This window comes from Gymnoscopelus braueri, assembly GCF_963280865.1.
Source record: "Gymnoscopelus braueri genome assembly, chromosome: 1".
Taxonomy (NCBI): domain Eukaryota; kingdom Metazoa; phylum Chordata; class Actinopteri; order Myctophiformes; family Myctophidae; genus Gymnoscopelus; species Gymnoscopelus braueri.
The window spans coordinates 51,090,953-51,118,471 of NC_137603.1; the positions used below are offsets into that span (position 1 = coordinate 51,090,953).

Consider the following 27,519-nt stretch of genomic DNA (forward strand, 5'->3'; position numbering starts at 1 on the left):
CTGTGACGCCAGGGGTCGTTAATTTGCAATTTCGCAAAGGTGATCTGAAAAGACGGTTGCCAAAACTACTAATAATACGGTAATCGTCGACATAAAATATTGTATGGCAATATTAGTAGTGGTGGGAAGTAACTAAGTACATGTACTCAAGTTTTCTCAGATATTCGTAAATATTATTTGACAATTATTTTAAAACTTTAGCTACTAGTTACTTTATAGATTTTGATTATTATTACAAAACATAAATTTACCACTTCAGCCCTATTTAAACTTTGGCTATTTTCAAAAGATTTTTTTATACATTTGAAAACTTGTGAAATGGGACATTCTGCACCATAAGTAGGCCTACTTTAGTATAGTATATTTCGATGCTGATACTTTTGTACTTTTACTCAAGTAACATTTTGAACACAGGCCTTTTACTTTCTACATTGTGGTATTGAAACTTTTACTTAGGTAAAATATCTGAGTACTTCTTCCACCACAGAATATTTGCATCGAATAAACTCTGGGGTCACGGCATACGATGGGTCACCAATGTAAGTGTAACACCACTGTAGGCCCTCTTGCAGGGTTGCCATGTCTTCTTATTATACGCGACTTTGGGTTTATTTTTCCTGTAAAGTTGCTTGTAAATATTGGTGGTTGCGGTTTTGTGGGACTATTTCTATGGCATGGAGGGCCACATGAGCACTTTATGGGTGTGGCTACTCTTGGGCTTGTTTTCATCCATAGATATATGTTTTCATCGCCCTGTCTCCTTGTTTCTCTCGCAAAATCTGGCAACGCTCACTGCGGCTCAGCGGCGGTGTTTCTTCTTCCGGGTTACAGAGATCACACAAAGAACCAGCAGCCGGTAGACAGTGTTGTTGATTTATTACCAAAACAAAACAATGGGCAAGAAACACAAGAAACACAAGTCAGAGAAACATGGATACGAAGGTAAAACACTATTTAACACTCTTCTTATAGCTGTCTTCATTCATGTTTTCTATTGGTGTGTGTGTGTGTGTGCAGGATAAGCGCTTGTTAACATGCTAAGCTAACCCCTGTTAAGCTACTTGGTCCTTTTCTGCAGGTTTTATGAACTCTAAAGTAACTGTTTTCTGCTCATATGACGTGCATACCTCATCTAAATGCATTTAAATTGAAATAACAGCACCCAACTGAAGTGGTGTTTATTTATTTCGGGTAAATAAAAACTGATTGCTTTTGGTCCTTGAATGATGGATTGAATACTCAGGACCACAATGGAAACAAGCTCTTAGGGCTTTCCATTTGTGTTATCCTTTTTAGCACGATTGTATAATTGTACCACTGCACTATTTGCAAACTGTTAATTAAGTGTTTAACAAATCTATGAATCCACAGATAAGATACTACTTTCATCATGACTGGTTTCTTTAACCTTCCTGCTAGATTTTTAGTTCACTGACAAGAAAACAAATCAGTATAAAGCATAACAAAACAAGGGGAGAGAGAGAATATTTGGTAACACTTGCTACGCACCCCTTGTCTATAATGGTTATAAACATACGAATGATGCAATCTGCTTATAACACTGTATAATTAATTAATAGTTTATGAGCACTCATAACGCATAATTATTTACAACAATAATCATACATTTTGTAATGACTTATTAAGGTCAAATATAAAATGCATGCACTAAAGCTGGTGTTAAGTTGATTGTTTTCCTGTTGTGTGTGTGTGTAGAGTACGGAGAAAGGCCGCAAGCAACTTAGATGCTATAATGCTATCTGGCATCTAAGTTGCAAAGAATACCAACCCTTCGACAGCCCATTCATTGATACCGAAAAGTCCCATCTGATTGTGTTAAACGACGTGAAACTCACCAAGATTGCAGCTTTACGGGAAGCTTGTATTATCTTCTTGGTATCTGCCAAGATTTTGTTTCTTAAACATCCACGTAGACATGTTATGAGCTACTTTCTGTCAATAACTTCCGTGCAGGTGATTATTTTTTCTAAGTCTTGGCGTTTTCAATAACGCAACGTCCTGCTGCCTCCTGCATTATGTGCAGTTTAGAAACAGTCAGGTGGTACGAAGGACCGTTGAGTGATGAACAACGACTAGTGCTTCCACACTCGAACACAAAAATAATCACTTGCACGGAATCTATTGACAGAAAGTAGCTCATAACATGTCTACGGTGGATTTGTATGAAACAGACTTAACAGATACAAAGAGGATAACCTAAGCTTTATGACAGCTGCAATCTTGGTGAGTTTAACGTTGTTTAATACAATCAGATATGGGCTCATTGGGCTGTCAAGGGTTCGTATTGCAACCTAGATGCCAGATAGCATTATAGCATCTATGTTGCTTGCGGCTAGAGAAAGTTCACTAAAGCTGTTGTTAAAAGTTGTTTGTTTTCCTGTTGTGTGTGTGCAGAGTATGGAGAAAGGCCACTGAAGCTGGTGTTAAAAGTGGCTGGAAATGAAGTGACAACCGGGAGCTCCAGCCGTGACAACTCCTTCTACGAGGAGAAGCCGGCGGTGGTGGACTACGACAAGCCCAAGGAGAAGAAGAAGAAGAAAAAGAAGGACAAGGAGAGGACCTTTGGATCGCCTCCCGACGACAAAGGGAAGAAGAAGGTAAAACCAGTGAGAAAATCTTGGGTAACATGTTACTTCAAGGTCGGGTCTATAATGCAGTGGTTCTCAAACTTTTTCATGTCAAGGTCTCCTAAATTGATATACGTATCCCCCCCCCCCCCCCCATTTGAAAAGGTTATGTGCCAGGGACCCCCAGAAGAGAAGATTTAAGTTCAAAATGATTCCAAAAATGACTATTTTTCAAAAACATCTAAAAGATAGATGTATACAGTAAGCGCGGCACAAAGTGGGGGAAGTGAGTCCTACTCCCACCCGCCTATGAGCACTCATCCTGGGCATAGACGTGAAGTCCTTAACTAATGATATATTACACTTGGTTAAGTTGATGGTGAGGACCAGGAATGAAAGATGAGTCAATGATGAAGTTCATGATGAATTAAATGCATCAAGCGTTAATTAATTGTGTGCAGGATGTGCATTACGTGTGACCCATTGCGTGTGTCGTTGTCTCTCCATGCTGGAGTGTCTCTGCCAGCCTACGTAAACTGCAGTGCTTTATACAGCCAGCTGTCGATACGTACAATGCGTTGGCAAGTCTCAGGTCAGATTTCCACATGACTCCCAGCGCTAGGGTTTACGTAAAAAAAAAAAGAGCTGTAAACTTATCCTTTATACATCTCAATTTTGACCTTATCAATCGTCATTTTCTGTGATTTATTTTTTTTTCAGATGGGAAAGAAGAAGAAAGGACAGGATGGAGATTGGGAGGAGCGGGAACAACAGAACAGGACTCCCATCCGTGCAGAAATGGACAAACTAGAAGGTAACACCACACTGTTGAACTGGAAAAAAACGTTTGCAGTTGTTCAAGGAATGACAGCCTTGGAGAACTAGCATAATGCTACAAACTATAGTAATTAGAATAACTGTAAAGACAGTCATCAGTAGAGTGCACACATCCACCAGCACTATGCAATTGTGAACCGCCTCTCGATTATTCGATTAATGGAAAAAAGTAATCGATCAAATAATCGCTGAGAAAATAATTGATAGTTGCAGTTCTCAAGTTATTTTGTTAACAGCCAAACAAACAACAGAATGGGGGGAAAACATAAGCACATGACAAGCATCAGTCTGCAGATGACAAGGAGTGCTCATCTCCCATTTAAAAAAAGTATCTTTGCACAAAGACGTTCACGGTTCTCAAACGTATTCTTGTCAAGGACCCCCAAAATTATATGTATTTGGTCGCTGACCGACATCTCAAAATATTTTGTTCCAGGGACCCCCAGAAACAAAGATTTGAGTTACAAATGTAATTCAACTTTTTTAATGCTTAAAAAACATAAATATTCAAGGATTTGCACAAATGTTCACGGTGTTCACAGATGCATTTCCGGATTTAATGGATTTAAAGTGTCAATATATGGCCAAGATCTTGGCCATATATCTACATTCTAAAGCCTTATGTTTTAACCTTCAACCATTTCCTTTGGTTTTGATGTGGTTTATAATTGTATTTCTCTTCCCAGAAAAAGATCAGAGCCCTCTCCAGGAAGCTTTGAACCAGCTCATCAGGCAGCTACAGAGGTGATTATTGTTAATTGGTAGGGATGGGTCCAAATAATCGACATATGTCGGCCGCTAATCTCACATAGTAATAGGCCGATCAGCACCATATTTATTGTACACACTGCCCGTGCACAGTCATATTGGAGAAATGTATGTATTGTGTGTGTGTGTGTGTGTGTGTGTGTGTGTGTGTGTGTGTGTGTGTGTGTGTGTGTGTGTGTGTGACACATAGGAAAGACCCCAGTGCGTTCTTCTACTTCCCAGTGACTGACCTCATTGCACCTGGCTACACTTCTGTCATCAAGCGGCCCATGGACTTCAGTACTATGAGGGACAAAGTCAAGAAGAACTTCTACCAGTCTCTGGATGAACTCAAGGTCTCTCATCACCCCTTATCACACACACGCACAGGGTTGAGGAAAGGGCTAAAAGGATTGTGAATGACACTAAGCTCACACTGATTGGTCAATTACTGTATCTTCCCATGGGGCTAAATGGCAGCTGACAAAAAAATGCACGCAGCTAAACTTCCACCTCACACTGAACCAGCACCGTATGTGACCTCGCTACGTGTGGAACTCACCATGTCAAACATGGATGAAACTTATTTACAACTTACAATGACAAAGATAATGTGTATGTGATCTGTGTGCATTCTTTGTTCCATTGACCAGTATAAATATCTAACATGGCTTTTTAATCGCTGCTGCAGGATGATTTCAGAGTCATGTGTGAGAACGCCATGAGGTACAACAAAGCTGAGACCATCTACCATAAAGCTGCACGCAAGCTGCTCCACTCTGGAATGAAGATCCTGAGCCCGGTAGGAACAGAAAAGGCCATTTTAAGTAAAAAATAAATGAATTTGTGTACATACGTACCTAAAAAAACATCACATGGACGCACCTGGGACGTATCATCAGTGTTGTAGGGAGTACAAACATAATCTTTTCTTTTTAATTCTAAGAACTCTGTGGCCCTGAATCGTAAGTGTTTTAATTTGTGCAATAAGTACAGCTTTGACTTTTCTGTTACACTTTGTAGTGAATTCAGTAGGACAAGGTCATTATTCAAAATTAACCTGTATTGTGATTTGTATCGTGAGGTTAATGTAGACAATACCCACAATGGGTCGCATATGAGCTTGTAGATCAGCTATTTTTAAAATGTTTTCAACAGGGCTTAAGTTGTTAAGGAAGATGTTGCTTGCAGTTGCCACAGTTCTACAGCAGGGGGTGGTGATGGCTCCAAATAATACTCCTCCCAAAAGCTTTCAGTCATTATCACTGTTTGTCGTTAATGTGTTTTCATTAGTAGTTAGTAGTAATTACACTGTCACATGTCAAATTGTAATTATTTGTGATTAAAGCAAAACATTAATGAATTGTAATGTACAGTTAACAAAGCCTATAATGAAGGGTGCCATTAGGGATGGGACGATATGAATATTTCATTTCACGATTAATGCGGCCAAAATAATTGCGATTAACGATATTAGCATGATAATCAAAATATGCTTTAAACTCTTAAAATGCCACTTTTGTCAACCACTTTCACCCCAGAATTCATATTCTGAGGGAAACATTAGCCAAAAATTTTTGGTGAAGAGATTTGATGTAGACGGAATAAAAGCGGTCCAAGTACAGAGCCGCCTCAGGTCCAGTGTATGACCTGAACAATTATTGTGAGCGTTTGTATCACGATAATAACGATTATGGTGCCATACAGTACTGTAATCTCGTCTCTCAAATGGTTCCCCTTTTGTCTTTTCCCTGTGTCAAAGGAGAGGCTGGACAGCCTGAGGCAGAGCATAGACTTCATGTCGGGTCTGGACCCCTCTGGCAAGCCAGGCAAGGTGGAGGAGGAGGGGGCGGCCTGCAGTCGGGACCACTCCAGAGACGGGCACGCCGTCACGGATGCCAGTGAGAGCTCCCAGTCCCCCACCGTTGGCAGACCAAGGTTCCCTATCATTGGCACACCAAGGTATCTTTATCTATTTGTCTCTCTTTTAACCCATTTAAGGTCAATTCTACAGATGCCTTCTAAATCAGTAGTTCTCACACTTTTCAAACACTTTCAAGATTTTTCGAAAAAGTTCAAAAATAGCAGATGTACAAGCTTGTACATCTGCTATTTTTCAATAGCCAATGCAAAGAAAAAATAAATGACACTGATGCTTTAGGAAAGTAGCCTTGGGAACATAGGGGACCCAGAGGGCAGGAGCCTATCTCCTGTTACTGTAGTGTGTGACGGCTTGATGTACAAGACCCCCTGGACATGTTGCTAGTATGTCGCAGTATGCCGAGTGCCAAGCAGGGAGGCATCGGGTCCCATTTTTATAGTCTTTGGTATGACCCGGCCAGGGGATTTAACCCGTACCTCCATATCTCAGGGCAGACACTCTAACCACAAGACCACAGGGCTGGAGAAAAAAAGCATGTCCACAAATGGACATACAGTAGTGCACACACATAGGGTGCCGGGATGGGGGGTGTCTTCTTCACCATTAATGATGGCCTTGGAGGCTGACCTTAGGATTGAATCCAAGGCCATCCATCCAGAGCATGCATGGAATGCGTGTCCACAGATGGACATGCTTGCCAAAAGTTTACAGAGAACGCACGCAAGCCACGCACTGGCTGCCTCCCCAATTAAATCATGATGAATCGTTGGATTGAACCATCGTAATAAAATATTACACCACACTGCAAAGAACCTGGTAATGAAATAAAATGCAAGATGTATAAAATTTGACCCTTGAAAGGGATATATTTGTCTGTCATGTCAGAGACCACCACGGTACATAGAACCGAGCAGAACCACTGAATTTTACATGACTAGAGCAGTGTCAAACAACAATCTCCAAAACAGGGTTGAGAGTCCGTACCACAGCGGGCCCCCTGGTTCCTTTTTACTTTCCTCTCGTTCAGTGGTTCTCAACCAGTGGTCCGGGGACCACCAGTGGTCCTTGGGGGAGTACTAGGGGGTCCCCAGCAAAATGAGTTAACATAGCGTCACAATCATTTTAACCACTTAGCTTTGGCTCGGTGCCGCGCTATGAGCTTGTAGATGTGCTATTTTTGAAAAATCTTGAAAAGGTGTGCAAATCTTTGAAAATATATATATATATTATTTTTTTTAAAGCAAATATTTGTATTTGCTTCTGGGGGTCCCTGGCACAAAACACTTTCAGATGGGGGTCCGCGGCCAAATGTATATAAATTTTAGGGGTCCTTGGCATGAAAACGGTTGAAAACCACTGCTCTAGTGAATCAGTCCTTTAAATTGTGCCAAGAAGCTGGAGGCAGAGAATGTACGGAATGCCTCGTGTGAGCTGAGCATGCTCTGTCTTGCAGTCAGTCAGTCAGTCAGTCAGTCAGCATGTCTCCCATGTTTTCATGCTAGACGTTCAATGCTCTCACTCTTCTAAACCTGGGCGTTGTCCCCAAAGGTACAACACTGACTCATAACATCCTCAATACACTGGGAATGGACTGGGAACTTATTACCAGTTGTTCTCAAACCTTTTCATATCAAGGACCCCCAAAATGATATGTATTTGGCTGCAGACCCTCATCTCAAAAATATTTTGTACCAGGGAAGCAAGGATTTGAGTAAAAATATTTCGCTTAAAAAAATATATAATTTAAAATATAATATATAATATAAAAATATAATGTTCACTTTGGCTATTCAAAAATAGCAGATATACCCCCCCCCCACAAAATGTTTTGACTGATATTCTTTTTCCAAAAATTACAATATTGTATAACTTTGTGATACATAACAATAAACCGATGAAGAAGTTCATTTTGCTTTAACCACTACGACGCATTGTGAGCTTGTAGATCTTTTTTTCTCTTCCCATTTAGACCTGAGGCCGATTTTAAAAACGCCTTCTAAATGAAATACATTTTCAGAAAATCTTTTATTTGGTATTTTTTTATTCCTGCTGCTATATACATAGCAGCATCTAAAATGACACAGGTGCTGTCCCGGTTTTAAAGTTATAACAATGTATAAGCTTTCCCGGTCTTAATGGGTTAATAGAATGACATACTCAAAATGGGTAACAAAAGTTGAAAGGGGTTAGAAATAGGCACACATTGGCTGCATAATTGCCGAATGCAGATACCGTCAAAACATCATATAAAATAATGACTGATGTATCTGTTGGGGTCTAGTACAAACTGTCAATTTTCAATTCAGTTTTATTCTCATGCCAAATCACAAGTTGTCTCAAAACACTTTACATAAAGCAGAGACCCGAAATTGTCCCACCCTAAGTAAGCAGAAATTATGAGTCCACAAGCAAAGGGCACAAACAAGGACAAGATAAAATAGCTTTTTTTTTTATTGATTGATTGGTTGAATTAGTCAAAAATGTAAACAGCATGGAGGTACAGTAAAACATTTAGGGCCCTATTTTCGCTGGTGCCTTACCCATTATCCCTAAACTTCTTTGCCATTTTTTACTATTTTTAAAAACATTTTCAAATAGCCAATCTACAAGCTCACTACGTGTCGATGCAGATCGGCTAGTTGAACTATTTGCCATCTTTTACATTAACATTTTCAAAGAAGTTTAGTTTAGGGATAATGGGTAAGGCACCGGAGAAAGTATGGCCCTTAGGCTAAAAGGATGACACAAAAAAGTCTGGTGGACTTGTTTCCATTGTATGCTATGTATTTCCTTTGACTCTCATTCCCAGTTAATATGTTCAATAGACATGCCGTGCAGTGCTGTACCTGATGAATAAGTGGTAGGAATTCACATTAAAGTAATGAAGGGCAGATGGGATAAAAGGCCTCATGGGCAAATTCTTTGTGGTTCTGGGCATTCTGTTGCCTCGCCCAGAGGGCAGCTTATGAAACTCATTAAAATTGGGATATATGCGTATACTGTATACAGAACCGAACACAAATGACCATGAAACATGAATTCAGAGACTTGCTGTGTTTGTGAAAAATGAAGTTTATTGTATGCTAACTGACTGATGTCAGAGGATAGAAATGGAAGGTCTACTCTGCATCTCACATCGACTCTTTCGCATTCACACAGCTTTAACCACATATTTTATACTTTTCAGCAGAGAGGGAAAAAGTAGAAAGATGCAAGAAATTGCAAGTGTGGTTGCCCCGACGCGAGTCGTGGGTTGCGGCCACCGGGACCTGAGGAATATGCTGGGAGGAATAGCGTTGGAGGCCATGCAACATGCGATTCAAATTTGGTGCTGATCGAATCCTGCGTTTGTGATATACGTTTAGTTATTAGGAAATAGACCCCTCCCACTCATTTTGCAATTACATTGTCACATCACGCTTGAGATCATGTGTATTTCATTTTGAAGAGATTGACCCCCCCCACAAACGTTGACATTTTGCACATTTGTGGTGCCCCCTATGGGTCAAAGTGGAAATGCTTTTGGTGCTGCATTGAGTACACAACCCTCAACGTGTGATTCAAATTTGGGGTTGATTAGACATTTCGTTCATGATTTTCTGGGCACATTTTGTAAACTAACCCACTAACACTAATTCATAGTTTCAGACCCATTTTCATTCTCAAAATAAAATGGCAATCCTTTTCATCGGAGGCCGTCATGTGTGAGCTTCCACTTTGTGTGTTCATCTCCAGACAGGACAAGGACTCCAAAGAGGAGGCCCTGAAGGCTGAGAAAGAGCTGCTGGAGATCCGCAAACTCATTGGAGAGTCTAGAGGCAAGCTGTCTAACAGGGTGTTCCAGTGTGAGGTGAGAGCTGTTACACAACACACCAAAACTAGCTGTCTAATAGGGGTACTCCAGTGCCATGTGAGAGCTGTTGTCACCAGAGTAGATACATGGGTTTTGTTTAACCCAAGACAAAAAAAGAGACTGGCTTTTACTTCCCGTTTCTGTGTGACGTACAGTAGGTGGCTGCCTCTTTAGGAGACCAAAAGCAGCTTGGAGTCTATTAATTTCAAAGGGAGAGTGAACAAGAACGCAGTTTCTGACCCATTCTTTAGCCCCATGGTCACTGAACTAAATATTGGACCCAATCGGCTCAAGTCACACAATTTTCCCAACATTCACACTCAAATCATGAGAAAATCTTTTTTTTATTGTCGTCCTTTCTTTGTCCCAGCAACACACTCACGAGATCTAGCACCGGTAAACATAGGACGTTTGCGAGATCTGCCGTCATACGGCGCCCACTTACCATTTCTTACATAGTTGCGAAGTGCGGGTTGGGCTATCTTCCTAAATTAAGCATCTTTGGTTTAACCAACTGAACCCCAGCATCCATATTCTGGGGGGGAACATTTTAACTTCAAAGGGGTTGTGCACCGAGTTGATTGATTGGGCCATTAAAGTGTCAAACTCGTTCTGTGCTCGTTAGTGCTCTCTCTAATCAATGAATGCATCCAAGACAGTAATCACTTTGATACCTGTCAGAGGGGAGGGAGGTGTACACACACACACACAGATCTGCGATCTTACCTAGTATACCTTTAATGTGGGAAATATACCCTAAATTAGTCTCTTAGTACTCTGGTATTTGTTTTACTGAATTGCAGAAGAGTGAAAATGTTATTTGGATATTGTCCCCCACTGAGAGTCGACCCATGTCATCAATGTTTTTGCGTAGCTGGAGTTTGTCAGAAGGACGAACAACGGTTCAACCACCCTGGGCATCCTCAACCCAGTGGACCTATCAGTTGGAGGTAGGTGACACAAGCTGCGAGAGAGCGGCCTAATGTATGCAGGACGTCACGTGACAAAAATAATAGATCAACAAGCTAACAACACTTTGCACTGTGATACATTGTGAGCTTGTAGATCTGTTACCGTAAAGGCGGTTACACACCGGCGAATATACGCAAAATTCGGACTCGTTCCGAATAATTAAAAGACACTTTTTCGCTTTGCTTTTTCGCTCCATGTAAGCTTGCATTGACTTTATAAGGTTTTTGAAAAAAAACGTATTATTCGCATGAAAAAAATCGCCCCGGTGTGTAAGGACCTTAACTCTTACCCTGCCAGAGTTTTTTCAGAACAGTCTGTAGCCTCTGCCAGGGTTTTGACCGATTTTGGTACCTTTTCGCATAGCCACAAAATATTTTTCTCAAGTATGATTGATCCCCAGAAAATTTCTAATCACAGATGAGATTCAGGTGTGGTTTCACAAATGTCAACGAGGTCAATTTGACCTTGTTGTCATGTGTTGTTTGATGTTTGAAAATAGCTCAAAACCAGTGGTTTCAAACCAAAAAACATTGTGAATTGTTTGTCCGTTTCAATTTTAACATCGAAGTGGATGGAGCAGCAAATCTTTGGAAATTGTTATCTCCTTATTCGTTTGGAATATCGAAAAGGTGTCAATACTAAATAAATAGAGAATCTTTTTAGATTTTTTTTTTTTTTTGAAAAGTTTTTTTTTTTTTTTAAACGTCTTTGGCAGGCAACAGCTAATTTCTCAAAGACGTTTATAAACGTCTTTGGCAGTTATAGAGTTAAGTGTTTTCACGTGTCTCCTTCGCTCGAGACTGTCTTCTTGGGGCATAGCACACTGGAGTAGAAGCCTCATTATTGCACCATATGAGTGCTATAGGCCTTGAAATGGGGGGAATACTTTGGAAAGGTTTAGAAAATTCATTGGTAAAAATGTGTGAGTATAAACTCCCAACCATAGTTAAAAATACCGGATATCCCCTCCCATCCACTTGCATTGAATTGCTCACCCAGCGCATGGGCCGAAATCACCCCTTCTTCCGGGTTGGGAAATGTGATGGGCGAGGCCTATTTGGGGCTTCTGCGACACGTTTCTGTGACGCGTTTTGCGTCACCTCTGTGCGCAGGCCTGTTCGCAAGCTTGTGCGTCGAGCCCATTGGTCGAAACCGTTTTCGCTCGTTCATGTACAGTGGCCCCAGTTGCAGTACGTATGAATGGCCAGCATGTCCAATGCGCTTCAATGCAACCTCTGGGTTCTGGGTGCTTGCTCCCAGTACCAACGTACTTTTATTTATTTTTTTCTAGCACCTTAACTAACGTTCATAAGTATATCATACACAGTATACATCTGCTGCTATACTGACGCACCTTTATATCTTATCTCAGGTACTATAGTACATATAGTGTGAATATGTAGATGACTAGTTTGTTTGTTTTTTCTCTTGTTTGATCTCCTTTCCCACTTGCCCCCCCCCCTCTTCTTCTTCACCCTCTTTTCTTCTATGGAAATAAAGATGGGAACTATGCACGAAAAATGAATTTCACCCACTTTTTTACTTCTGTAAACCTGTGATGTGACAATAGAGCTGATTCTGACGTGTAGTTGGTAATTGTGTGTACATTTGTGAGAGAGACTAAGGTGTTGTATGTGTGTTGTACAGATGTGGGCTACTGTCCGGTGAGGCTGGGCATGATGTCCAACAGGCTGCATAGTGGAGTGAACAGCCTGCAGGGCTTCAGGGAGGACAAGAGGAACAGAACCACTCCAGGTAAACACATGGACCATACAGAAACCTCTTGGCTCCATATTCTAACTTTTTGTGTTTTTGTTTTTTCATACAGATCTACAAGCTCGCAACGCGTCACATCCTGACGTGTTGTGAGCTTGTAGATTGGCTACTTTTGCAACTTTGGTATGACATTATAGTATGACAAAGTAGGGCATTAATTTACGGAAAAAAAGACTTAAATCCAGCCGCTGTGAATTAAGAGCGTCTGCTAAATGCCTAAATTGTACTGTGTACTTGATCATACTACCGCGTCACGCAAAAGCATCAACAGTAGCAGATCCACAAGCTCGAAACGCAGCGCAAAGCGAGCTTGTCGATCTACAAATTTTGCTATTTTTGAATTAGAATCCTGATAAGTAACCGTTTTGGACATATGCGGTTTCCACTTGACAGAGACCATTTGTAATGGTCCCCCGTGGGAACATACGTAGGTAGACACCTTTATTCATCTCCCGCTTTCAGCTTCACCCGGCTGGCGGTTGCTCAGATGGTCACGCTTGGGGGGGCTCTGTAAGGGGCCAAGTGTCTTGCTCAGGGACACATAATGGTGGCCCAGGGGGCAAACCCATAGATGGGCATAATATATGTAGACGCCACATTGCCCAGAATGCCCACTGAATCGTCTGTCACCACCATATTGGTCAGGGCAACTTGCCATACTGTAACTCCACCCCAAGAAACTAAAACCTTTTTTCTGTTCTATAACCATTGCTGTTACTATCTAAGTAAGATAACATATGAACCATTTGTACATTCTCGGTTACAATTCTCAGTGCTACAAAGGAATTGTTCTGTGTATGAACACGGACACACACACACACACACACACACACACACACACACACACACACACACACACACACACACACACACACACACACACACACACACACACACACACACACACACACATCTGCATTAAATCTTTCACTGTAACCCTTGAACCAGCTTTCTTGTAATTAACAAAAGCGGGGACTATCCATACATATGAGGTCTTTGTTTTAGACGTCTTTGTTTTAACTTCTTCAGGGAGGGTTTGCAGACTAGATGATATTTGTTTTCCCACGACAAGACTGAAGTCATGTTTATTTGTATAGCCCTCAATCACATGTACGGTCTCATTCGCATGACCACATTTAACAAAGAATAAATAAACATTGGTAAACATTGTAAATGTTAAGACCGGAGCTTTTCCTCTCTGCCCTTTTCTTTGTCACCACTTTATTCTATGGAGGAAAGCATGCAAGTCTTTTCTCTGCCACCATTCATTCTATGGAGGAACTACTATAAATTACAAGTATAATTTGTAATTTATACAAATTATACTTGTATAAGCACTAAAATTCAAAAATGTGGTTGACCTTAAAACAGTGCAAATAATGTATAAAGCAGAAAATAGATTATTACCAAACAACATCCAAAAGTTGTTCCAAGCGAGAGAAAGTCATTACAATTTGAGAGGAGTCTGTATGTTTGATCAGCCATTACTGAGGACGAATGCAAAATATCACTGTATTTCTGTTAAAGGAGTTACTTTGTGGAACAAATGCAGAGATGAATTGAAACAAAGTGCGACATGGAATGCGTTCAAGCTAATTTTTAAAATGGTCATACTAAATAGATATAGAATAGAATAACTACATAACAAATGTACTGTAGGTTGGAACTGAGCATAATTTCGACTGTCTAGTACAGGGGTGGGCAACTTTGTTGATGGTGAGGGCCACAAAATTTCCGCACTCACTCTGGGGGGCCGCATTGTTTATCGCATTGTTTACCCCCATTGTTTACCCCCCCCCCCCCCCCCGTTGACAAAACGGACCCCCCCCCCGCGTTCGCCAGGGCTGAATTTTGGTCCCAGCCCGCCCCTGTTTATCGGCACTCTCGCCTGTAGTACCCCATTACTCAAAAAGCCCATAATAGTCACATATGTGATAAATAAGGGATATTAACTATTATTATTTGTTATAACTTTGTTTTTATTTAGCATATAGTAATGCTTCTATCAACTTCCTACAGCTGTACTGCTAAACAAAACTTCACATTCCTGAGTATGCCTTTCAGAGTATTGCTGTAACCTTGGCTTAAAAATATACAAAAATGAACACTAGAATTATAGTTAATAAGGCTTCTATTAAAATAAACGAGAGCGCGCTCTACTGGTGGACTGTTGTAACTAAAATGGTTCATGGAAAGTTGCATGTTTGGAACAGCTGAAGGCAATAGTTCACCTTTTCGGATATGTTTAGATTACTTTGTTTTTCTTTGTGATTTCAAAAGTGGAAAAAAAAAAAAAAAAGTATTATTCTTTTATTTTTGGGGGATTTTGGCCTGGGGCCGCATTGAGTGACAGTGCGGGCCGCATGCGGCCCCTGGTCTAGTATGTTTTTTGTTTTTTTTTGCTTTTTTAACTTGTTTTTGTTGTTTAAATGAAAGTGTGTAAACACTGGGGCGGAAAGCCAAAATATATTTTCTTAAGGTTTGAGATATTTGAGACATAAAGAAGGGGTAGGACCTGATAAGTTTTCACAAAACTTCTTCCTACTCCTTTTTCGAACATGGACTATAATTTAAGGATGTTAAAATAATTTTGGCGCTGTTTTTTTAATTTTTATTATCAATTCTTTCTTCTTTTTTTCTCCTTTGTCTTTTCTCATTTATATTTTTTAATATGTTCGAAATAAATAAATAAATGAAATGAGTATAAAACACTGATATATATACAAACAATCTGGAAATAAATAAAAATACACATTTTCAAATGACATTCCTTGTGTCCTACGTCCTCAGTGGCCTACATGAGCTACGGGCCGTACACCTCCTACGCCCCCACCTACGACTCCAGCTTCGCCAACATCAGCAAGGAGGAGTCGGACCTGGTCTACTCCTCCTATGGAGAGGAGTCCAGCCTGCAGGGCTCAGAGAGGTATGGCACCTCAAATAACACACTCTATATCAGTGATTCTCAACCTGCTGTGGGCCGTGAGGATAATGCAAGTGGAGAACCGAGGACCGTGTGTGTCTTAGCTCCCAGTAGAACACTTTATTTAGCTTGACAAGCCAAATAAAACTTGTGGGGAAAAGACCCAAGACAATTAAAAGTTGATTCGTTTTTAAAATGGGGGTTTGCACTTTGCAGCCAAATGATTATGAATTTGGGGATCTTTGCTATGAAAGTGTATGAGAACCACTGGCCTGAGGCATTCCTGTATGATTAGCCTTCAGATGACTCTTTAGTCTTCCTGGCTTTGTGTAAGGAGGAGGAGGAGGAGGTGTTTGTTTATTATTGTTGGGCTTTGGCTCCGACCTAAAAACCACACGTTGTGTCTGGTTTGACCCCAGTATTCTGGGAAGATAGAGTCTGCTTACTTTCTGTGTAATTACCTTGAGGTTCAACTGAAGCACTGCAGTGTGTCTCAGCTGTTGTTTGGGTCTGGTGGTGGACTTGTGGCCCACAAGTGAACCTCGGAAGAGGGTTCATGGCCTGACAATAACATCTATAGGGGAACACTGGGTTATTTCTCTGTAACTGTGATGTTGTGATCGAGTGGAGCCTGGAGGCTGGAAAGCAATCAGCAGGGGTGTGCAACCTTAAGGGCCCATGATCGGTGTTGCCATGTCCACGTATTATAAGCCACTGGTTCTCAAACCTTTTTGTGCCAAGGACCCCCAAATTGATATATATATATATTTGGCCACGGACCCCCCATCTGAAAATGTTTTGTGCCAGGGACTCCCAGAAGAGAAGATTTGTAAAAATAGCAGAAGTACAAGCTTGCAGTGCGGTGACGCGCTGTGCTTCTAGATCTGCTATTTTTGAATAGCCAAAATTGATAAAGTGGTTAAAATGATTGTGATGCCATATTAACTACTTTTGCTGGGGACCCCCTGGAACACCCCCAAGGACTCCACTTTGTGAACCACTGTTATAAGCAACGTTGGGCTTGTAAAGTTGCATGTAAATATTGGTAGTTGCGCGTTGTGTTTTTTTTGGGGTGCTTGTTTCTAAAGTGTAGTTGCTTATTTGTGGTTGCTTCCTAATGTTTAAAACCAGTGGTTTTCAAACATTTTAATATCAAGGACCCCCAAATTAATATGTTTTGTCCACAGACCCCCATCTGAAAATATTTGATTCCAGGGACGCCCATACAAGATTATTGTTGTTAAAATGTTTCAAGATTTAAAAAAGGAAATATCTGACCTATAAGCTCACAACCCGTTGCGTCGCATTGTGAGCCCAACCTAAAAGACCTGTATTACTGAACAAACACTCTTATAGCAATGACTACAGAATATTCAGCTCTATATTCAGAATAATGTCAGAATATAGAACTATTTAACACTTCCATATTCCAGGAAGAGAAAGGCTGTAGTTTCCATTAGCTTGATGTCTAGCCAATGATGTCGCTGACAGGTACATTTATCCACAGCGTACTTTTGAGACTCTGAGCACGTAGAAAGAAATGCAATGAAGAAGTTATAATTGTGTGTGCGTGTGTGTGTACAGCATCTCTGAATTCCTGACCAAATCAGAAGAGTACACGTACAAGCTGGCAGACAACCTCCTGGATGCCATGACCAACGGAGAACATTCAAAAAGCCTCAAGGTAACCGAGCCGGTATGTAGGGCTGTGCAAATTAACCGAACATTTAGTCAAATCAGGAGAGAGTATCCATCTTTTTATCAGCCTCAATTTAATAGTGTTCCAATTTATGTCTGCACATTTCATGGGGTCGTCATTCATCATGTATCCTGTATGAGTTCTCTCTTCCTCATTGGATGAAATTGGTATCCTGACCTAAAAATATATTTTCTGTTTACTAAAGAGCTGGATAGACCTGGAGACTCCTGTTACTGAATGTCAATAAGTACATAGAATATAGTCCGAATATAGAGCTATTTAACACTTATTTTAACTATCACTTACCCTACCTTTAAGAGACACGTGCAAGGCCAAGACAATTATTATTATTTTATTTTTGTGTTAATCATTTTGTTTCTCTGACTACCCCAGCAGGCAGAGGAGCCAAAGAAAACACAGAAGGACAGAGATGACATGGAGGTAATGTTACATTTCAGTCTTACATTGCACTTGATTATTGTCACTTTATTTATGTGTTTATAAAACCCACAGACACACTTTACCACTTTCACTTACAAAGTGTTTTCCAAAAATAACTGATCTACAAGCTCACAACGCGTCAGGAGGTCTCTGCCCGACAACGACCGGTCTCTGCCCATCTCCATATTCTAACTTTTTGTGTTTTTTAGTAAATTAACGCCCTACTTGATCATACTACAGCGTCGCACAAAAGCATTAAAAGTAGCAGATCCACAAGCTCGAAATGCGGCGCAAAGCAACACCTTTTGAATCCTGAAAAGTAACAGTTTTGGACATGTGAGGTTTCCACCCGACAGAGACAATATCAAACTGGGGGTCCTTGAACTTAAAAAGGTTGAGAATCACTGCCTTATTAGACCACATGAACCTAAGCGTTCCCCTCATCGACTGTAAAGAAAAAAAGGGAACAGTGACGTCACCCATTGGTTACTACAGTTTCCAGTCCCAAAAAGCAACTGGAAACGAATGCTATTGGTTGGAACGGCAGCGAACCACTCAGTAGACCCAGTAGAAGCCCTAGAAGCATTACCCTACTTTATCATTTTATTCCCATTAATTTTAAAATGAATGGGACCATCATTTACAAAAACTCTTATCATGATAATTGAAAGAAGACTTTAAACTATCGACTGAAAGCATAAAGTATTTATGACTGCGAATGTTTTCTAAGGTAATAAAATCAAATGTAAAGTCTGGTCAAATACCCATTCACTTGAATGGAGTATTAGTGCTTCTTCTGTGGCCAGCAGGAGGGGAAATGGCGATTCCTGCGAGGCCATTAATGAGAACTGCAAGGAACTCGGCACTTCCATATTGGCTTCATTTTAAAAAGCGGATGCTTGCCGCCTGGTTCACCGCAGCCCAGAGGTTGTGTAAGGCCATAGTCTTCATCTCCTGACAACCCCTCTCTCTCTGGTGGATTGTTTTAGTGCAGGTAAATAAATCACGGTTGGTCTTTGATTACGTTATCATGTGTAGAACAACTTTTTAACTCATTAAGTCACCAGACTGCTTGCGCACATGGCACCCAGCTGTGTCAACACGGCGTGACGTCGGGTCTTGAAGCAGTGAAACAAATCCAACACGTGGAAAGAACATTTCCCCTCACCTCACCCCATGAGAGCGCCGCTGCTCAGACAGCCACTCTCAAGCAGTGTTGACAGATTTTGCGAGAGAAGCAAGCAACCAGGTCTTACGAAAAAACTGCCCAAAAGAAGCGACTAGACTAAACATCATTAGGAGGCAACCCCAAATAAGCTACACTACACTTTAGAAACAAGCCCCGAAAAAAAACGACCAATATTTACAAGACACTTTACAGGAAAACAAGCCCAAAGTTGCGTATACAAAGCGGACATGGCAACAATGCTCTCCCCCAGGGTCGACGGGAGATGGTGGAAAAGGCAGTTGTGTTTTTCTTTTTCTCTGCCTCTTCTTGGCCTCCGGCCGCTTGAATCGCCCCTTTGACACAGCGAGGGCAGGAAGCAGACGCACGGGCCACTCAGCCCAGGCACACACACAGCAGCCCCTCTGTCCTGGGCTGTTTGCTGTGTTTGGTGCCTGTCCAGTTCAGCCTCCACTCCCCCCCCCCACCCCTCCCCGGGGCGCCTGCATGGATGTTAGAGCCATTTCATTACATCTTCATTTTTGTTGGAGAGAGCGAGGGAGCGGCGATGACTAAAGAGGTGCTTCACACACAAGGCCTGGCCCGATCCCACCGAGTGTCAGCTGTCCTTCTGTGGAATGCACGTCAGTGACTGACGTGTGCTTGGCAGTGTTGCCAAGTCCGCTTATTATAAGCGACTTTGGGTTTGTTTTTCTGCAATGTCTTGTAAATGTTGGTTGTTGCTTTTTTTTGGGATTGTATTTAAAGTGTAGTTGCTTATTAATATTAACCCATTAAGACCGGGAAAGCCTATACGTTGTTATACCTTTTTAAAACCAGGAAAGCATCTGTGTCTTTTTTAGATGTTGCTATGTATATAGAAACAGGAAAAATTGTCATAAAAAGATTAAGATTTTCTCAATTTAGGATTTAGAAGGCGTTTTTAAAAATCGGCCTCGTGTCTAAATGGGTTACGGCTTGTTGGGTTGGGTTAATGTTGTTTTAATCAGTGGTTCCCAAACATTTTAATGTTAAGGACCCCAATTTCTTTCCAATATCGCTGCTGTGCATAGAGCCTATTGTAATCAAATTTGGTAGAAATTGGTAATCTAATTGAATCCTTTATGATCCTTCTTCCTTGATGTTCAGGTGGTGGAAGCTGCAGCAGCTAAGGGCAGTAGACTGGAACCTGTGAGCGGGCTGGGCTCAACTGTCTCCACTGGTGACCATATGTCTGGAGGTGAGGCTGTGCTACTGTAGGTCTAGGCTTGTGAAATGACTTCTCCATTATTTGATGAATGGAAAAAGTAATCGATTTGAGCTCTTTTTTTTTTATTGAATACTTTATTAGACATGCATGTAAACAGCCCGGTGTACAGTCAGACATTTGAGCTAAAAGGATCACACAATAAAGTCCTGGGGACTTCCATTGCGGTTCTATGTATGCTATCACCTTTCTATGGGAAAAGTGAGTTTACCTCCCCTTGTGGTCTCCTGATTTTTCAGGCCAATTTTGAAAGAAACCAGTGTTACACATCCTTTAATCATGGATGGTGTGTCAGGGCATTCCACATTTTGGTGGCAGAGCAGTAGAATAAGAACTTTCCCATGTTTGTTCTAAATGTGGGTCTCCATTTCTTGTCTGCCATGTTTCAGTAACTTGAACCAGTTCTACTCAAGACGGGGGAAACCCTTCCAATAAGCGTGGATTTTTTTTAGTTGGGAGAATGGTTAAGTCGAGGTAGTGATTTAAAACCACAGAGAAATTAGAAGAAAAGAAAAACTATTTATAATTTTGGTTCAAGTTTTGATGTTTTCTTTTTTTATTAGACTTGGGAATAAAGGTGCTTGCAGTTTTATAGGTTCATTCACATGTCACGATGCGATGGGTAAAAAGGTCAAATCATGATTAAGCAGCACCTTGTCAGACTTGTCGTGGGTTGAATTACCTGTTACCTGAAACATCCTACTGTCTGCCAACATATGCTGAGCAATGTGCCTTGAGAAAACAATGGAGAAAAAAATGTAGGCAAATTTGGGTCTTCACTTGTCAGAAGAGGACTACATTAGGGAGGGGACGATATGAAAATGTCATGTCACGATTAAAATTTAAGCCGAGGTTAAGGTTTTTGCCTGACGCTGATATGTATGGTTTCGTGGGGGAAATGGAGATATTCGTTGAGATATTTGTTTCAGAAGGATATGAGAACAAACAAGCTTCTAACTGCGGTCGGCGTAATAAATTAGTCCTAAAGTCCTAAGTTGTCTTTCTATCGTCCGAAATCATTAAATCAGCCATTAGTCAGAATGCCTCATTATGCATCCTGCTAGACTAGCCTAGAGCAGGCCAATAATGAGTGGTTTCTTTTAAAAGGTTGTGTGGTTTGTCAGTGTTGCCAGAGGCGGATGTAGGAGATGAAAGAAAGCAGCTAGATTGAGAGCATTAATATTCTGGTTGGAGAATGGACTTTTTGTGTTCAATACATCATAACCAAGGACAGGAGAAATGGGCTGCCTTTGTACAGTAGGTGCACTCACTGAAGTGCATGTGTGTGTGCAGTTGTGTGCTGTTTTGTTCTTGTGTGTATCAACATTTGCTGTGTATATTTGGGAGATAAATATTGACGCTTATAGAAATTATTATTATTTACACACAAGATTTTGAGAAATGATCATTGGTATCATGATGACAGACAGTAGATGTCCTTTGGTCATTACACAGAACAGTCTATTATGTTTCAGTCATAACTAGCATTTCATATCACCCAAGAGAGGCTTTGGGGGCTTGGAGCTGCCCCTTTCGCCACCCCACGTGCCCTTGATTAGGGCCCAACAGCTGTGGCCCTTATCAAGAAGGACATTTGAACAAATAATTAATATTTTTTGATTTATTTTATAATCAATAATTTATAACATAAAATAAAGAGAAATTGAGCTGGTTGCTGTCAGTTTTCACCTGATTAAGTGACGGGTGCTTTGCAGCCGCAACTACTTTAAAGTGTATGATTTACTGTTTAAACATATTGTTTGATGTGCCCTTTCTGTTGTAATTTGAGCACCTGCCCCCTGCAGTGGTCTCTGCACGGCCCTGGTTAAAGGCTGATACATTTTGTAGTGTAGGATTAAGGCTTGACTGTAGTCAAAATCAGCGGTGCTCACAATGAAAACAAACCTCTGTGTGTTTTTCAACCATCACAGAGGCCCTGCACTTCCAGAAGAAGTTGGACGACACCACAAAGCTCCTCCGTGAGCTCCAGGAAGCCCAGCGGGAGCGGCTGAGTGCCAAGCAGCCTCCTAACATGATCTGTCTGTTGGCTCCCACTGCCAAGGAGCTGCAGCTGGGTAAGTGACTCCTCTACTCCCCATGCATGGGTCCCTTTGTTTGTCCCCCTCCTCTCGGGGCCCTCCTCCATTCATCTGAGGACTATCAACAACACTTTTCTGTTCACCTCTATCCTTACAGATGGGGGAATTTCCCCTTTTCAGAAGGGATTCTTTCATATCGTCCAGGCAGAAACCTCTTATCTCCATATTCTAACTTTTTGTGTTTTTATTTTGGTAAACTAATGCCCCACTCGTCACACAAAAGCATCAAAAGTAGCAGATCTACTAGCTCGAAGCTTGTCGATCTGATACCTTTGCTATTTTTAAATTTGAATCCTTAAAAGTAACAGTTTTGGTCATATGAGGTTTCCACCCGACAGAGACGATATTAAGTTGAGGTAGACCTTATATAGTGCCCAGAAATTTGATTGTGGTAAAAGATGCCTGCCTTTGAAGCCATGCGTCTCCCTCTGTGGTTTAGAATTGAACTGATTGTACTTGCAAAGCCTAATTCTTTAACCCTATTTTTGGCAAATTATATATGAATAAAAAAAGCAGATCTACAAGCTTACGCTATGAGTTTCACTATTTGTAGTACAACGATGTATAATTATAGGGCTTAAAGGTAGGGTTAAACAAAATTGATAAAAGGTTAAAGCTCTATATTGTGATATTAGTAATTGCTATAGAGTGTTCAGTAACAGGGGTCTCCCCATCTCACCAGCTCTGTAGTAAACAGAAAATACATTTGCAGGGGGATTGCCAATTTCAGCCAATCAGGAAACGGTACCCATTTATCAGCTTAGATTTTATGGTTTTCCTTTTCCAATTTTGTCTGCTTATTTTTTTGTGTCATCACATCCAATTTCACTTGTTGTCAAAACAATGTTTTGCACCCCGCCCGTCCGCCCTTGTGTCTGTGTGTCAAATCGGTACACATTATCTCTATGGTCATGTGATCAAGATTGATCTGTCCGATTATTCATATTCCATCAACATTGCTGGCCCACAATAACCTACCTGACCTGACGGAGACCTGTGTTCCGAGGAGCACTTTTACACACTGATACTCAACAGCAATGATTACTATAATCAGGATATAGAGCCATTTAACACTTATTTTAACAAAAATAATGTCACTTACCCTACCTTTTAACAAAAGTGGAGTTTAAAGCAATATGGTACATCTTTACATAAAATAGGACTAAAACTAAATGGTCTGTTATTCAAAAGACTATGACTAAGACTAAATCAGAATTTGCTGTCAAAATGAACACTGCTTTACATGTTTTCACGTCATGTGAAGTTTTTCTTTTATAGTTTTACGTAATTGATAACTACGTGGAAAACATAAAAGTTTAATGTCTTTGAACGTTTGTCTTTGTCTGTAGCTGAGAAGGTGACGGGGAACCTGGCCCAGCTCACCAGCCAGGTTGCTCCGTGTGACGTCAGCAGTGTGTGGGGCATCCGGAGGGCCATGGGCATCTCTCTGCCTCCAGAGCCCAGCCAGCCTCTCATAGACCTCACCACAGGTACTGCACAACACTAGGGCTGTCCCAATTACAACATTTAAGTTGAACATTAATTGTCACACAAATAATGGCTTTTTTGGCTTTGAACATTGGAACTTATGAATAAAAACTACATTTCTGTCGGGCCTTTCAGGCTTCGTAAACAACAGTTTCACTGGGCAGATATGACAAATAACTTGCATATTGTCACCGTCGGGTGGAAACCTTGTATGTCCAAATCCGTTCCTTTTAAAAAAAAAATATTTTAAAATATTGAAAATAGCAGATCTACAAGCTCACAACGCCCTATTTCCACCTATTTTGAAAATAAATGAACATTTTTCAACATGGAAACGATTTTGACGATTATGCAAAACTCTGCGATTATCTCAAATAATTGCGATTAGACTATTATGTAATAATTGTGACAGGCCTACACAGCACAGCCTCTCATAGACCTCACCACAGGTACAACACAGCACAGATTTCATCCCAGCTAAACGTTTCTCGTGACATGATGGTTGTGTATTGTACTGGTATTTCCAATGCATTTATGGGTAAGGTCTTTGCTTTGGTACGTCCCGTCCCCCCTTGGCTATAATCAGCCCCTAACATCTCTAAATGTCGATTGTGACATATACATCTCTGGTCAGTTTTTCTAATGGGTAAATGATTGTCCCATTGCTGTTACTCTTCATATTGCTCAGTATAAATTGATGCATTTTTTAAATTCCAATATACTGTCATTTACAAAATGCCAATAAAAATAAGCAATTACTGATGACGTTCTTGGTATTGTTCCCCTTTCAGTGCAGGAGCTGGCAGAGCCCATGGACACCATGTGTGGTCAGGAGGGAACAACACTCGTCGCTGTTTAATTAAATCCTATTAAACATCTGGATTGTTTGATATTTCATGTTTTGTACAAAAGGTGCTTTTTGTGTGACATTTGTATGCATTTCAGTCAATAAACCTTTTTATAGAAAGAAGATTTTTGTTGTTTTTTTAGGGCTTGCCCAACACCTGTGGCCCTTATAAGAACATTTGAAAAAGAATAATACATTTTCATATAACCGCGACATATTGCAGATACGTCAGCATTGGAGACTGTGCAGAAGGCACAGAATATTGGCCAACAACAGTTCCCAAGCATTCTTGTGGAGAGAACCGATGTGATGACCCAATCCACTGGCAGGGTCAATGACGTGACGCTCTTTTGTATTGTTAAATTTAAACGGTACACAATTAGAAAACAAACATACTTCATTCTGTTTGAGGACCTAGTCAAAGATTTCTGGTTTAATTCAGTATTGGTAGAATATTTGGAGGAATGAAGTAGTTTTATTATATTATGTAGTGTATTTTATATTGACCTGGGGCCTATTACACGAAAGGAGAATTAAATAAGCCTGGATTTAAGTCAAATCCAGGTTTGACAAAGTCTGGTCCGTACAGCCTGGTTTATTCCGTTCCATGAACGCCAAGCCAGGCTGAAAAGGAGCGACTTTGTCGAGCTAGACCTTGTCAAGCCAGGCTGTGTCGAGCCAGGATGGTAAAGCCAGGCTTCACGTATTCTTATAAAAGACCAAGAAAGTCGAAATCCTTGAACTTGACCAATCAGGGAGCCCAAAACCAGAGCGGCGTTCTTCTCTGTGGCTGAACAGCAGCACTGCAGCAGCTCATGGAACAGTGGCGTTCCCAGGAATTACATTTAGGGCAGGCGAGATCCCCCCCGAAGGGGGAGGGGGGGTGGTACTCGGGGAAAAATCTCGGGGGAAACGAGTTAACAACACTACACTGACTACAAAACTGAAAAATGTTAATTAAAACAATATGCAAGTATAATCAATCAATGAATTCTTCAGCAGTGGTCTCTTCATGTTGTAGTTTAGTAATAAATGGCTCAAGCTGCTCTCAGAGCCCCTTTTTATGCCAGGTGAGTACAGGTGATGGCCCAGACCCCCACTCCTGGCACTCCTGGTACCCCATGAAGTCAAAGGCATACATTTGCATCACTATATAGGCGAGGGTCGCTCTGCTGAATGGATATGGTGGTGATTAGCTGCCTGCCCGCGTGAATGGACGAGGAGGCGGGCTAATGGTCCGACGGCCACTATTCTGTTTGGATTTTTTTCACTGCCTGTTTTTCAGTCAGTCTTTTACTTAATTTTCTAGGGGAGGCGAGATTTTAGTTCCTGCCTCTATGGTGGGTACGCCACTGATAGCGTCACAATCATTTTAACCACGTAGCTTTGGCTGTTCAAAAATAGCAGATCTACACCGCGCTATGAGCTTGTAGATCTGCTATTTTTGAAAAATCTTGAAAATGTGTGTATATCTTTGAAATATATATACATTTTTAAAGCGAACATTTTTAACTCAAATCTTTGCTTCTGGGGGTCCCTGGCACAAAACATTTTCAGATGGGGGTCCGCGGCGAAATGTATAAATTTAGGGGTCCTTGGCATGAAAAAGGTGTAAAACCACTGTTCTAAATGGCAGTGGTTCACAAACTTTTTAGCTCAAGAGTCTTGAGTCCCAAGACTCAAGACCCAAAAGAGTCTTGAGTCAAGACAGAGGCTCACAGGGAGACATCAAATTTCTCTTTTGGTCTCTTGAGTCTAGGGACTCAAGACCCAAAAGAGAAATTTGATGTCTCCCCGGGATCCTCTGTCTTGACTCAAGACCCAAAAGAGAAATTTGATTGTCTCCCCGGAATCATACGAGGAAGTAAAATGTATTATAAGCAAGAAAGGAAACACGCATCAATTTTTTGTTGAACAGCATGATGAGACATTATTTCCCCATTAGAAAAGTTATGTAGCTACTAAGCTTTGGGACATACTAAAAAGTAATTTGGCATAATACTAAATAGTATGCAAGTATGTGATGACGAAGCCATGGTCTTCTATGCAAGTATGTGATGCATGCAATGGATCCAGGGAGAAAGCGTGGCAAAGTATTGCCAAATTAAATGCACAAGTCGTCCAAAAATATATACAATTTATATACAAATCCATACATATGTAATTCAGTTAGGCTTAAACATGAGTGTATAGTGAATATTGGAATTATTGTATTTTTGGGTGAACTATTCTTTTAAGTGTTTTGTTCAGGACACTTTGACACATTGCTGAGGCTTGGGATTTAACCTGGAATTTATGGCTTGCCAGGCAGGCTCTCTAACCATTCAGCTATGGCCACATCATCAGCAGAGATTCTAAGGCAGTTCTACATTGTAACAGTAAAGGGGTTTCAGGGGAAACCAGCAAAATGAGGAATAATATAATAAAAGACTGCCTTGCTAAAAAAGCGTCATGTCTCTCATTTTTTACAATGTATTTGATATTACCTTTATATTATTTAATAAATTATGCATTTCATCCTCTATTCTCTTTGTCCAGCAACCTTTATGATAAAGGTTAAAAAAGATAGTAGACCCATGGGAGCCAGATTGCTCAGATGCCTGTGCTGGGATTCGATCCCATGATCTTGTGGTCTGAAGTGAAGAGCTCTTCCGACTGAGCTATGGATAGAGCAGCCGCAAAACCAGAGGCGTCAATTGGGTATGGCAGGGTATTGCAGCTGCCATACCCTGGCTCCAGGAGAAAGACATTTTTTTTATAATTTTTTTTTTTTTTATAAAAATAATTCCATGAATGTCTCTGTCTATCTGCGTTGATTATTCTGTTATTAAATTTCAGTAAAATAACTACCAATGCAAAATGATTGCTTTCACAGGGTATTTCATTCTTCACAACTGCTTGTATCTCCCCTATCTTGTCAAATGGTATATTCCCA

At 40.8% G+C, this 27,519-nt stretch overlaps 1 protein-coding gene across 3 annotated transcripts; it reads left to right on the forward strand.

The window, feature by feature from the left end:
• The first annotated feature begins 828 nt into the window (after nucleotides 1–828).
• On the forward strand, nucleotides 829–24,698 carry brd7 (bromodomain containing 7). 3 transcript variants are annotated; one of them, XM_080444517.1, is made up of 17 exons: nucleotides 829–942; nucleotides 2,416–2,618; nucleotides 3,309–3,402; nucleotides 4,112–4,169; nucleotides 4,384–4,528; nucleotides 4,864–4,974; nucleotides 5,935–6,134; nucleotides 9,790–9,904; nucleotides 10,782–10,857; nucleotides 12,527–12,634; nucleotides 15,446–15,581; nucleotides 17,163–17,274; nucleotides 17,674–17,718; nucleotides 20,033–20,123; nucleotides 22,082–22,225; nucleotides 23,599–23,739; nucleotides 24,529–24,698. In XM_080444517.1, the coding sequence occupies exons 1-17, from the start codon at nucleotides 894–896 to the stop codon at nucleotides 24,594–24,596; spliced, it is 1,896 nt and encodes a 631-aa protein (XP_080300643.1). In that variant the 5' UTR covers nucleotides 829–893; the 3' UTR covers nucleotides 24,597–24,698. The 3 variants fall into 3 exon arrangements, with proteins under 3 accessions (XP_080300643.1, XP_080300644.1, XP_080300645.1); XM_080444518.1 differs by having other exon boundaries at nucleotides 17,163–17,262; nucleotides 17,671–17,718; XM_080444519.1 differs by having other exon boundaries at nucleotides 17,163–17,262.
• The last annotated feature ends 2,821 nt before the right edge of the window (nucleotides 24,699–27,519 follow it).

Bases quoted from the DNA above. Each gene is read 5' to 3' on its own strand.
- brd7 (XM_080444517.1), top strand. From the start codon at position 894: ATGGGCAAGAAACACAAGAAACACAAGTCAGAGAAACATGGATACGAA. The intron at 15,582-17,162 runs GTATGGCACCTC...GTGTGTGTACAG, and splicing joins AGCCTGCAGGGCTCAGAGAG to CATCTCTGAATTCCTGACCA. The intron at 20,124-22,081 runs GTGAGGCTGTGC...CAACCATCACAG, and splicing joins TGGTGACCATATGTCTGGAG to AGGCCCTGCACTTCCAGAAG.